Source organism: Seriola aureovittata, chromosome 5 (genome assembly GCF_021018895.1).
Source record: "Seriola aureovittata isolate HTS-2021-v1 ecotype China chromosome 5, ASM2101889v1, whole genome shotgun sequence".
In the NCBI taxonomy this organism is placed as follows: domain Eukaryota; kingdom Metazoa; phylum Chordata; class Actinopteri; order Carangiformes; family Carangidae; genus Seriola; species Seriola aureovittata.
In genome coordinates, this window is record NC_079368.1 from 17,226,039 (window position 1) to 17,238,530 (window position 12,492).

The 12,492-nt window shown below is 42.8% G+C and overlaps 1 protein-coding gene across 1 annotated transcript in view; it reads left to right on the plus strand.

Moving 5' to 3' along the window:
* The window catches only part of wdfy3 (WD repeat and FYVE domain containing 3), an 89,054-nt gene that overhangs the window by 44,727 nt on the left and 31,835 nt on the right, over positions 1-12,492 (plus strand). Inside the window, exons 18-22 of the mRNA XM_056375382.1 lie at positions 1,791-2,028; positions 6,150-6,250; positions 9,479-9,697; positions 10,038-10,219; positions 12,174-12,405. Of these exons, the coding sequence (XP_056231357.1) occupies positions 1,791-2,028; positions 6,150-6,250; positions 9,479-9,697; positions 10,038-10,219; positions 12,174-12,405 (972 nt within the window). The remainder of the gene's footprint in view (positions 1-1,790; positions 2,029-6,149; positions 6,251-9,478; positions 9,698-10,037; positions 10,220-12,173; positions 12,406-12,492) is intronic.

Consider the following 12,492-nt stretch of genomic DNA (forward strand, 5'->3'; position numbering starts at 1 on the left):
ATAAAACACTTATACAAACAAGTAGAAGAGGGGACAAACATCTAGTAAAAGAAAAATACAGTCGTCAATGTGTTTTTATCAGTGACTATAACATGCTATTTGAATTTGTGGGGGCGACAGGAGTGACAGCCTCGTTACAAGTGAACCAATCACTTTTTAATAGCTGAGAATTGAAGAGCTATTGAAGCCCACGGCAGTCCTCCAGGGCAGTTATGAAATGATGATGTCATCTGGGAGCCATTCCCATCTGCCAATGTGACACCAGCTTCCTCCCGGGAGAAAGAAGAGAAAGTTTCACTCTCTGCTAAATTCTTGAAATGAAAAAAAAGGGTCATCAATCTTCTAGCAATTTTTTTTTTTTTTTTTTTGGTCACTCTCTCAGAGCTCATTGGATGAATCTTCCTGTGAATAGGCTGTGATTGCAGAGGATGAGCTTTCCGTCAAAACTTAATGACTGGGAGGAAATCACTGGCACCGGCTCAGTGGTGGAAAAAGGGGAACAATAATTTGATGATCCCACAGTCGGTGGAGCGGCCTGACTCCAGTGCAACCAGCACCAGCGTGTATCACTGCGTTAGATATGGGAAACTCTGCGTCTTAGATGTGCACAAACATTTTACGAGGTGCATATGAAGAAGGGTTGTGTAACAACCAAGCTGCAGGTAGAACAGAAGTGTGTTCATTTGTAAGCAAAGCGGAGAGTCGTTAGCTTGTAGGAAACACAACAACATCTCCTTGGCCTCTGATTAAAACCCAGCTGATGTGTAAATACTCCGTTTAAACAAAGACCGTCTTGAATCTGATGCTAATGGTTTGTTTTCTATTACCAGCTGTTCCTGTTTGTAATTTTGTGGGCTCCTCGGCACGTCTTAATTGTTAATTGTGTCTCCTCCCAGCTGAGAATGGATATTAAGTCCCCACTAATTACCACTCTTTATTAGCAGCCACTGTTAGAACACACAGAGCTATCTCTCTCCGTCTGTGAGGAGATAATCTACTGTGGTTTATTAGCCGCTGTTGATGGGTGTTGTAGTTCTTCTTTTGATCTAACTCGTCTTTTGTCACATCTGCTGACTCTTAACAAACGAGTGAGTCCATGTTCTCAGTAGAATGTAAAATACCGCAGCTTAAACCAGGAGTTTATTCCAGTCGATGAACATCCAGGCTTTGATTTAATGCTGCTGTTTCACAGGAATTGGCTCAACCTGTTTTAGCAACTCTGAAATGTCTGCACGGAGAAATAAATGAGTTTCTACATTCAAACCTATGAGGTCCAGAGCTGTAGTTCTCTAAAAGTGTATTAATATTTTTACCCATCGCCAGTTTGTTTTATATTTTTCCACAATTTCTGATCTAATTGACTAATAACAAGAAGAAAAACGAAAAGAAAAAAAGGTTGTTTATGATTAAAAAATATTGCATATTTTGGGAAATATGGCAATATATATTCGATATCATCCCATATCGTCCTGAGCATTCAGATCACAAACGTGCTCTTTTCTTGAGTTATCTTAACCCTAAAATGCTCTCACTTTCTTTTTCCAGTGAATACTAAAGTAGGGAAACAGCAGCAGATGTTGAAAAGAAATGCAAAGTGTTCATCATTTTCACTCCAGACCCTGGCCCCATCATTGGTGTCTCTTTCTTTCTTTTCCTACCTCCAGCTTCGCCGTTGCCAAAATAAAATATAAAGTTACAAGAGAGAACAAGTTTACGAAACCTCATTCAGTCTAGATTAGATTAGATCTGTGGCTGCACCTCCTGAATTTAACCTATCCCTGACTTCACAGACAGCATGACCATGTCCATGGAGGGCTTCGGGCCCGACAGCGTCTTCGCCACGCCGGCGGAGGACAACGGGCAGTACCGCATCAGCCGCAGCTTGGTGCGCTCCGCCGAGGGCAGCACCGTGCCCCTCACCCGAGTCAAGTGCCTGGTGTCCATGACTACACCACATGACATCCGCCTGCACGGATCGGCCGTCACGCCCGCCTGCGTGGAGTTCGACACCTCGCTGGAGGGCTTCGGGTGAGTCGGCATGAGCATGAAATACTTTATCTTGTTTTTTGTGGCTAATATGTTATAAGTATGTCCTGTTCACACATCACATGTCATCGTTTCCAGAAGAATCCATTGTAGGAGTAGTGTGGACGGCAGGCGCAGACGTAGCAGGAGCGATGCGTTTTAAAAACAAACAGTCATTTGATCAGTCGTTAATCCTGTAAAGAAAATCTTCCTGGATGAAAATGATCAATAATAAATAGCTACAGGAAGGTTTAAGCTGCATCAGGGAATCGCTCGTGATTGTTGTCTCCTAAATCCGGGAGAACGTTCCCGCCCTTCATCATCTGCTTTTAAAAAAAAATGTCTTACAGCAACAGATGCTGCTCATTCTTCTGTAAACTTTCCCTCCGAATGTTTCTCTTTGTGGAGCAATTTTCCTCACCAGCGGCACAAACCTCAGGGTGCCACGTCTTATGTTTTTTTCCCTGCAATGAAACAGGTTGTGTGTGTGTGTGTGTGTGTGTGTGTGTGTGTGTGTGTGCGCGTGTGCGTGTGTGTGTGTGCAGCACCTGCAAACTGTCTCAGCAGGACTCCGTTATTCGCCTCCGGTTGTGGAGCGGGCGCATACAAATAGGCTGATTTTCCGCCTTTAATGTCACATGACACAGTTTGTGGCTGCTTCTGCTGCTGCTGCTGACAGGGTCTGCTGCTCCCCGGGCTTCATGTATGAACGTTAGCGGCACACGCAGGGAAAGTTTTTGGGGTCAGTGGAAATTGCGGTGTTCGGGATGTGACCTTGGCGTTTCGCCCACACACTTTTATCAAAAAACGTGTGTGGAAGTGTCAGGGAGTTCACATGTTACACTTACACAGAGTAAACAACTGGTTTGTGACTTCAGACGGTGACATGCTATATTTTTCATTAATATTCATAAGGATACGAGGTCATTGTAGCTGTTTTGGCAAAATGCAGAAGGGTGTTTCCTGCGATTTACCTGACCTGCATTGAATTATTAGCTAGCATCAATGTCGTGGGGAATGTGCGCAGATGTTATGTTGTTGAAAGTTTAAATTACTGAGTCTCGAAAAAACAAGCTCCAGAAAAAGCGAGTAAGTTGACCTTGAACTTGAACTTCTTTCTCCAAAGAAAGAAGAATGAACTTTCACTGATAATCTTTGGTGCATTCACAAGAGCGACCTGAACGTTATTCACTCTTCAGAGTCGTAATTCACCAGCAAACGCTGAGAACAGGTCACAGTAGAATCGCATGAATGTTGGGGTTCATTCATTCATTCATCATCATTAGTCATACCGTTTATCCGATTAGGGTTGCTATGGGGCTTGAGACAATCCCAGGTGACACTGGGCGAGGGCGGGGTTCACCCTGCGCAGGTCGCCAGGCTATGCCTAACGATATTGTGAAATCAGCTGTTCCTTTTATGGCGATGGTTTTTAAAGTGTTGAAGAGAAAAATAAAAAGTCACCTCCTTTTATCTTTATTAAAACCCACGTACAGGTTTATCCACTCAGACTTAAAACTTCAAACAAACATCTGAAATCAAGGCGTGAAAACATCAAACGGGAAGTTCAGGTGGGTTTTGCTTTCTGTATTTAAAAATCCTCAACCCTCCCAGAGATCACACTTCCTGCTCCGTCGTCTTGTAGTTTCGCCGTTTCCCTCGCCCTGTAAGAAGCGTTTGACTCGCCGCAGCAGCCGCATCAGAATAGAACATGGAGTTTCTCCTGAAAAACACAGCAAAGCAGCGCACTGGCAACGAGGCACTGGCCCACTTTCTGCTCGGCGTAAACAGAGGAGGAGACACACACACACACACACACACACACACACACACACACACATGCACACATACAGAGACTTCCCCTCCTTTCCCTCCCATCTGTCAGCATGAAAAATTGATGCCCCTGCTGCTATTAGGGCTCAGGCACTCTCTCCACTCACACGCTCCCTCTCTCAACATGCTTAAACACACTAAGACACACAAGTGCACACTCACCCAGCCAGCCGATTCACAAAGGGGGGGAGGGGTGGGAGGCTTGGAAGATGCTATCAGTGTGGGTGGAGGGGGCGGAGAGGAGGAGACCCCCATCTTTTTCTTTTTTGAAGAAGAAGAAGAAGAATTAAAAAAAAAAAAAAACCTGCATCTCATTCTGACTGGTAAAAGAAAAAGAAAAAATCGCTGCTGAAATCCTTTTTAATCTCATCATGGGGATGAGTAACGGGGGGAGAAGGGGCAGCGTACATGTGGTTAGTGTGAAGCAGCAGGGTGGTGCTCTCCTCGTTAGTTACACAGAGCAGCGAGTGTCTGCCCTTGAGAAGTGTCCTTGACCAAGTCGTTGAATCTCCGCCAGCTTCAGGGACGCCTCGCTGCAGCGAACCTTGACCCCTGACCTTCCTGTCCAGGTGGGAAGAAAGCTACATGGAAAAAAAAAGAATGAAAGGCTCCAGCAGTGTCTTTTTTTCTAAATGCATAATTTATAGAGAGCTAATTAAAGGATCTTATAGTAACTGGATTATATGTAGAGCTGCTACTAACAATGATTTTATGATTTATTAATGCAGTAGTAATGTAGTGAACGTAATTAATTATTAATTATATATTTTTTAAAAAGTCAGAAAATAGTTTTAAAAGAAAAGCTTCTCTTCGTTCCCTCGGCCACGGATTTTGGGTGTATGAGGCTCAGCAGGTGGAGCAGGTCGTCCACTAATCACGGGGTCGGTGGTTCGATTCCCGTGTCCATATTGAAGAAAAATTGTTCGATCAGTGTATCAGTGTGTGTGTGTGTTTGGTAGAAGGGCTGCATGAATGAGTGAAAGTGGCCTGTAATGTCCAGAAACAGCTCTGTATGTGTGCAGATCATTTACCGTTTACGTCTTCAGATAAATCTCAAATCTAAAGAGTTTCCGTTTACAATCAGGTAAAACAAAGAAATCCTAGAAATTTTAGAAGCTGTGATCAGTGAATGATTCTTATTTCCTCTGTGCTGTGGAGCTCCAGTATTGTCCAGAAACTCCATTCAAGAAACTTTATCCAATTCAAAAGAAACTATATTTGTCTCCAGGGGGCGATTTAAAGGGCGAGTGTACACATCACTGTAGATAATTTAGACTCAGGCCCACGTACGCACACAGAAGTGGAGTTGAACTCTACAGTCGAGAGCAGGAGCTTCAGCCTTGTGCTCATTCCCTGCAATTTGTTGCTGTTGCTGTTGAATTGCATAAGAAAAATGAACCGAGCCTCTTGTCCGTTTTAGATAATGGGAGTTAGCGGGAATGTTGCTGCAATTAATTGGCTTAAGATAGACACAGTTTCTCCTGCGTAACTCTGTTTTCCTGCAGTTTTAATATCGTAAAGGGAGATTTTGAATGGGTGAATATATGATTTTATGTTTCCTGTGCAGATACTGTATCCAGTTATTGTCCACAGCTGTCCTCAAGGTTGTCCTCTAGCGCGGTGCAGTCCAGCTCTCTCAGGTTTCTGGTTGAATTCTCCTCAGTAGCGCCTTTCAGGTCTTTTTTTGTCTCTGCACAAAGGCGGAAAAAAAAAAGAAAAATCCCCACATTCATTCCCCAAAGCACCAGTGTCTTCAGTGCCGGCTCAGGATGATTAGAGAGGTGGAAATAGCACCTTCACCGACGGGCGATGACTCAGCAGAACACGGCGCCGACTCAAGTCAGATTCTCTGTAATTTTGCGGAAAGGGTTGTCTGTCCTTGAACAGCGGAGACGACGCTGCACACAGACATCACACTTACATGTTTATCAAATCAAATAAAAGTTGAGTTGTCGTGTTGTTGCGGTTATTCATGTTGTCATCAGTATGAGCTCTGACCTCAGCTGAACTTATCTTATCCCACCTCCTTTCATCCTCCTTTCATACGTCATTAATCCTTGAGTATCAGGCAGTTGAAATTACAATATTGTAATACAAAGCTCCTGTGCACTTTGAATTACCGGACTTGTTTTGTTGTTTGTGAGTTTGGATGAGATTTTCCCGTCTCGGGGATGGAGCCAGGCTGCAGCGGCAATTCAAACAAAACCTGCAGCTACATGTGTAAGCCCACGTTAACAGCTGTTTCCACCAGATAACAGCCCATTAATCTGCCCTCTGTTGTCCCTGGACAGGTGCCTGTTTCTGCCCAGTCTGGCGCCGCACAATGCCCCCACCAACAACACCAACGCCTCAGGTGTCAGCGATGGAGCGGTGCTGAGCGGGATGGGCACAGGTAAGAAGTGCTTCTCATTGCACCAGATTATGTTGGAACATGGAGACATGTTAGCGGCTTGCAGGACTAGATGGCGCGCTAACGAGGCACATGTAAAACTAGATAAGACCGTGCTAGCGTTACCTAGCCGCCATGGCCTGCTTGCTTGTTTATTCAGCTCATACAGTTTTGGTGATTAGTTTATATTCTGGTAAAGCAGAGTTATATAGTACAACACTGCTCTTTTTGACCTCCTCCTCCTCTCACCAAACTTTATTTATGGGAAGCTACATATTCAGATTGTGGCAGTTTTCAATCCACTTTAGACATAAAACTCAAGATATAACTAATTAATCAATTAATAAGGCTTGTGTTTGTTGTATTTACAGCACAAAATGTTCATCTTTTTGTAAGAATAACAAGAATCAGGCAGTAAAAATCAGCAGAATGATGCACAGCCACGGCAAAAGTATTTTAATATCAGGGTGGGATTTAACCACCGACCAGCAGCCAATTTGTGGTACATTTTTCTCACTTCATCGTCCAGTTTGGCAGAAACGTAGACTGTTAGCTGGAAAAATATTTTTTCTTTCTTGCACTAACATGTCCCGTCGTTGTGTTTGTTGTTGAATTTCTGCACCATGTTCCCTTTTTCCTTCGTGTTGTCATGATTCTTGCCGCCTTTTCTTTTTTTAACCTCAGGATTTCTTCTGTCTTCTGATGTTCATTATTTGTGGATGCATCACCTACAGCAGCCTGCTCTCTGATCTCTGCGTTTCATATCTGCAGCTGAAAAACCTTATCTCATCCTCGAGCCTCTGGTTTACTGTCAGCTGGGTTATATAGTGTGTTAAAAACAAAACCTGTTTGTTACAAAATGTTTCATTAAAAAAAAAAAAAAAAAAAAACACAACATAATTTTACCCAGAGAGATTTTACAGAGGAGGCTGATTGTGAGACCTGAAGGCAGAGATAAAATGAATATATGACATTATGGTTGATTTTCTAGTCTGTATCCTCATTTAGTATTTATGAAGCACAGCTCTCCTCCTCTCCTCTCCTCTCCCCTCCTCTCCTCATCCACTCATACATTACAATCATTCCTCCATCTGTTTACCTATTCATCTCAGCTCCTTCTGCACTCATCCACCCCACGCCGTCCTCCTCTTGCCTCCACAGCGAGTCACCCAACACTATTTATAGACCTCGCTCTTTTGTCTCCCTCATTTCTTCCTGTCACTCAAATTTTTTCCTTTTCTACGTCCTTTTTCCCTGCGCATCTCAATCTCCGATCTTTGCTCCCTTTTTCTTTTCCTTCCTCTTACTTGTTCACTTCTTTTTCCCGCCCTGAATCTATCTACGCTATTCTCTTTGTCCCTTCCCTCCCCTTCTTCCTTGCCTCATTTATCTCCACTCCTCTTCCCTCCCCTCATCCTTCCTTCCTTCCCTGCTCCCTCTCCTATCTCAATCCTATCTGTCCCATATCCTCGAATGACATCATCATCTCGAGGCTCATTCATCAAAACGTCTTCACACCTCCGTTGTCTCAAACATCTCCTGGTGCACACGAGAAATAGATGTTTCCATCCCGATGTCTTTGTTCTTGCAGCACTTCCACTGCAGTTTTCTTTTCCTCCACCGTCAGCTCCGCAGATAAGAAATAACTTAATGGTGCCGGTGAGCTTGCATTTAGCTTGTCGTTTTCATCCGTCTTTCAGGCCTAATACAAAAATCAATCCTGGCTTCAGAGCAGATGTTGGTGTGCCAGCAGACAGTGAATTATTGTTTTCTGGACTGTTTTAATTTGGTCCAATGTGTTGGTCACCTGTTGAGTGACGGTCGGGTGGCGCAGCGAGCTCGTGTCACTTCCAGGCTTTAGTTCAGGACTCTGACTGATGGGTTTAGATCTTTTCTGTTCACTATATGTGCAAGTTGTCCTGTATGAATCAATCAATCAAAGTGCTTTACAGGATATCAGGAACACATGAAATTTGCACTGTCGAAACACTGAAGACTGGAAAGCAAAGATAGTGATGAAGTGATAAAGATAAAATGATAAAACAGAGGAGATGTATTAAAGAGAGTAAAACCAGAAATAAAAGTAGGGTATTAAAAGGAAAATAATCCAGAAAATCACAGGAACAAAAGGTAAAACAACTTAAAATATATACAATATATACAGTATATATTATCGAGACTTTGCGCTGCCCTCAGGTCTAAATGAGATAAAGTGAAATGATTATAAACACAAATTGATAAGCCAGAAGAATAATGAATGACTGGATTGAAATAAAACAACCCAACGGGCGTTTTGATGTTTATTGATGCGTTTCATCTCAAAAGAAAAGAGTAAACACAAGATCGTGAAAAACATGAAGGCAAAACGAACGTGACAGTATTAAGCGGGATAAAGTCGAGCAGCTGTAACGCATGAATAAAATTCACATCACGAACTTGGGTTGTACGTGAGCGGGATCAGTCGACAGCGATGTATGACAGTCCCTGACCTTGATGTCAAACGGCTGCAGGCGGCGTCACAACAAGAGACGACATGTCTGTCCAGAAACAACAAAGGTGGAAACCCAGTGTGGTGTTCCCCACACAGACATGTCATATATAACATATATGTCCCTGTATCAGGAGTGATGGTGCCACCGATGTCACCTAATATACATCCTCTGGATATATGAAGATGTAAGTTTATAACATAGTCAAATTTGTATAAATTAGAAATATCTGTGATGAATTTTTACATAGAAGGCACATGTTTTTTGTGTAAGATTAATTTAATTTTTTATGCAAGTTAATTAAAACTACACACATGTTAAAAATCTATATGTTTCTATATGTTTTTCTTATTAATTTCTCATTAGTTTTAAACATGTCTAACTTTTGGACTGTACCGTTTATAATAACATAAACTGACCGGCTGTGGGTTTATATTTATGCAACATCTGTCTACAATATATGAAATTGTTCTCAGGTTTCATATATAATTTTTACATATGTAAATATAGAATAAAAATGTATATTTCATATGTTTGCGTATGGGTCATAGCAGTGTGTGTTTGTCCTATTTTACGCAGGTTAATTGTCGCCTTGTTCAAGACTTACATGTAATAATAGATGTAGGTATCGCTGCATCGTTCCTGGAAACTCAGCGGTTTATGAAACGGGATATTGAAACATAAAAGAGTCACACCTCCTCTTATCTCTCCTAACCCCCTGCCTCCTCGCTTCCACCTGCAGGAGAGCGCCTGTTCCCTCCTCCGTCGGGCCTGAGCTACTCCACCTGGTTTTGCGTTGAGCGTTTCAGCGCGGCACCTCAGGCCCACCCGGTGCGGCTGCTGACGGTAGTGCGTCGGGCCACCTCCTCCGAGCAGCACTACGTCTGCCTGTCTGTGGTGCTGTCGGCCAAAGACCGCTCGCTGACCGTCTCCACCAAGGAGGAGCTGCTGCAGACTTACTGTGAGAGACTTTTAACGACCTGTGTCGGTTAATTGCATCATATGGTGTTTTTTTCAGAATAAAATAAGTGCGTTAACGAACTGGGAATGAATGATCAGTGTAGTTTCTGAACCTGTTTTTGTTGTTGGAGATTATTAAAATGTACGTAATAATATACATATTCTCAACCAGAGAATTCATGATTTGAATGTAGATGTTTATGTCAATCTTTTGCAAATCTATATCAACTTCCAACAAGGATTTCAGTCACCTCGAGTTGATGCTCTCACTTCTGCCCCAGCCCTCTGACTCATCAGTATTGCCCCCCACTCTCTCTCTCTCCCTCCCCCCCGTGAAGCAGCCGACGAGTCCAGTGAAGAAGCCTCCTTCTACGAGATCCTGCCCTGCTGTGCTCGTTTCCGCTGCGGCGAGCTGATCGCCGAGGGCCAATGGCACCACCTGGTGCTGGTCATGAGCAAAGGCATGCTGAAGAACAGCATGGCCACGCTGTACATCGACGGCCAGCTCATCAACACCGTCAAGGTAAAAACCATAGACTGTATGACATCATAAATCCTAAAACAATACAGGAAATAGTCTTTAAAGCCATTTCATTGAAGTTGTGACGCCCATTCTGTTGTAGAAGAAATCTGAATTCAGCTGATGTTTTACAGCTTCCAGGTTCAGCTGATAACAAATAATCATCGATTTAAAGTTGTGTGCACTTCATAGATTTCTGAGCTGTGGCTGCAGCTAATGATTTGAGTCCTTTAGTTTTTATTTTTTTATTTGTTTGTCCAACCAACGATAGAAAACCCAAAAAGAAATTTAGTTCATTGATTTAAAACAGAGAAAAGGAGCAAATCTTCACATTTCAGAAGCTGGAGCCAAAATAAATCTGATTTAACTGATTAATTGATTATGAAAAATACTTGTTAGATAATTTTTTGTTGATTGACCAACAGACTAATTGATCAATTAATGCAAGATAGTGTAGAATTCCTTTATTGTCAGTGCACATTGTCTGACAATGCAATTTGCTGTGCAACTCCTGAAATAGTTCATTTAGCATCACACACACACACACACACACACACACACACACACACACACACACACACACACACACACACACACACACACACTATAAATGCAGAATGTGCTCATCATTGTTTCCTGTTATAAACTAACAGAAATGGAAAGAATTACACACAGTGTCTGTATCATTGTCTCACATACTCTAATCTATTTTTAAAGATGGCTGCTATACAAAGAAGCTCAGAGTGAGTGGGTGTGAGATTTTCTCACCGTCCACAGATTTCATACATTTTAAATCCCTGTGTGTGGTGATGATATATCACATGAAATCACATTAATAGCCAAGTCAGTGATGAGGATCAGCAGCTGCCGTCTGTAATGGACAGAATGTCTGAGGCCTTGATAAAGAATCAACAACAAAAACAAAAGTGAATGGAGGCTTTAAACAGCAGCCTGGCAGCGCAGCGGCCCGCAGTGATGTGGCTTGTGGTTTAGTGACTTTAGATTCCCCCTAAGATCAGAGAGCAGAGCAGAGGAGCAGCTCGGCAGACCACAAGTCTCAGCTTCCTCTCAGCAACGCTGATAACAACAGCTTCATTTCCTGCCGAGCTCCTCGCACAGGAAACAACAAGCCGCTCATATGTATCTTCTGTGTGCGTGTAGCACAAATCCTCTTTCTAGTATCTCCTCTGTCGAAGTATTAAGTCTCTAAGGATCCCTTGGGTGCTCTTCATATAAAACAAAAAAATATGTCCACCCAGTAACAACAACAACAACAACAACAACAACAACAACAACAACAACAACAGCTTCCATTAATTACACATTAATTAGCCCTCTAACTGATGATTTGAGAATAATAGATGGATGATACAATGTGCAGATTGATGAACCTCAGCCTTAGATTTACACATCTCTAACATACAGATCTTTGCTCAAAGAACAGCTGATATGAATTAGAATTAGCAGTAGAAGTAGAAAGCCTTTATTGTCTCTGTAAGAGCTGCATACAGCGACATTAGGAGGGAGGGAAGACGGACAAGAGACATCAGAAAAAGGCTGATTCTTTCTAATAACGATAAGATAAAATATATATACAAACACTAATACATGAAGCTGAGCGTGTTATTGTGCACAATAATAAGTGTCAACATTTAAGGCAGCATTATAGATTAATCTTGTCATTTTCTATGATCACTTGATTGATGATTTGTCTCCAGATGTTTCTGTTTTGTTCGACCAACAATATAAAAGACAAAAATATTCAATTTACGATCATATAAAACTGTCAATCAGCTAATAAATGTGGCACATCTACATCAGATTAGTTAAATCATGATTTAAAAGTAAATTGTTTACAGGAACCATGTTGGATGATCATTCTGCTCCTTCTTCTGCTGCAATTATAATAAAATGCTCAAATTTAAATCTTGTCCTTTAAACCCCCCCCTCCCTCCAGCTTCACTACGTCCACAGTGCTCCGGGCGGCTCCGGCTCCACCAACCCTCCTGTGGTGAGCACGGTATACGGGTATGTGGGGACGCCGCCGGCCCAGCGCCAGCTCTCCAGCCTGGTGTGGCGTCTGGGGCCCAGCCACTTTCTGGAGGAGGTGCTGCCTGCCACCAGCGTCGCTGCCATCTATGAACTGGGACCCAACTACGTGGGCAGCTTCCAGGCTGTCTACCTGCCCTGTGAGTGGTCCTCCTGACCTCACCTTTTCGCCCTCTGCCCTCTTGAGCTGACATTACTGTTTTATCACCTTTCCCTCCAACTCTTTT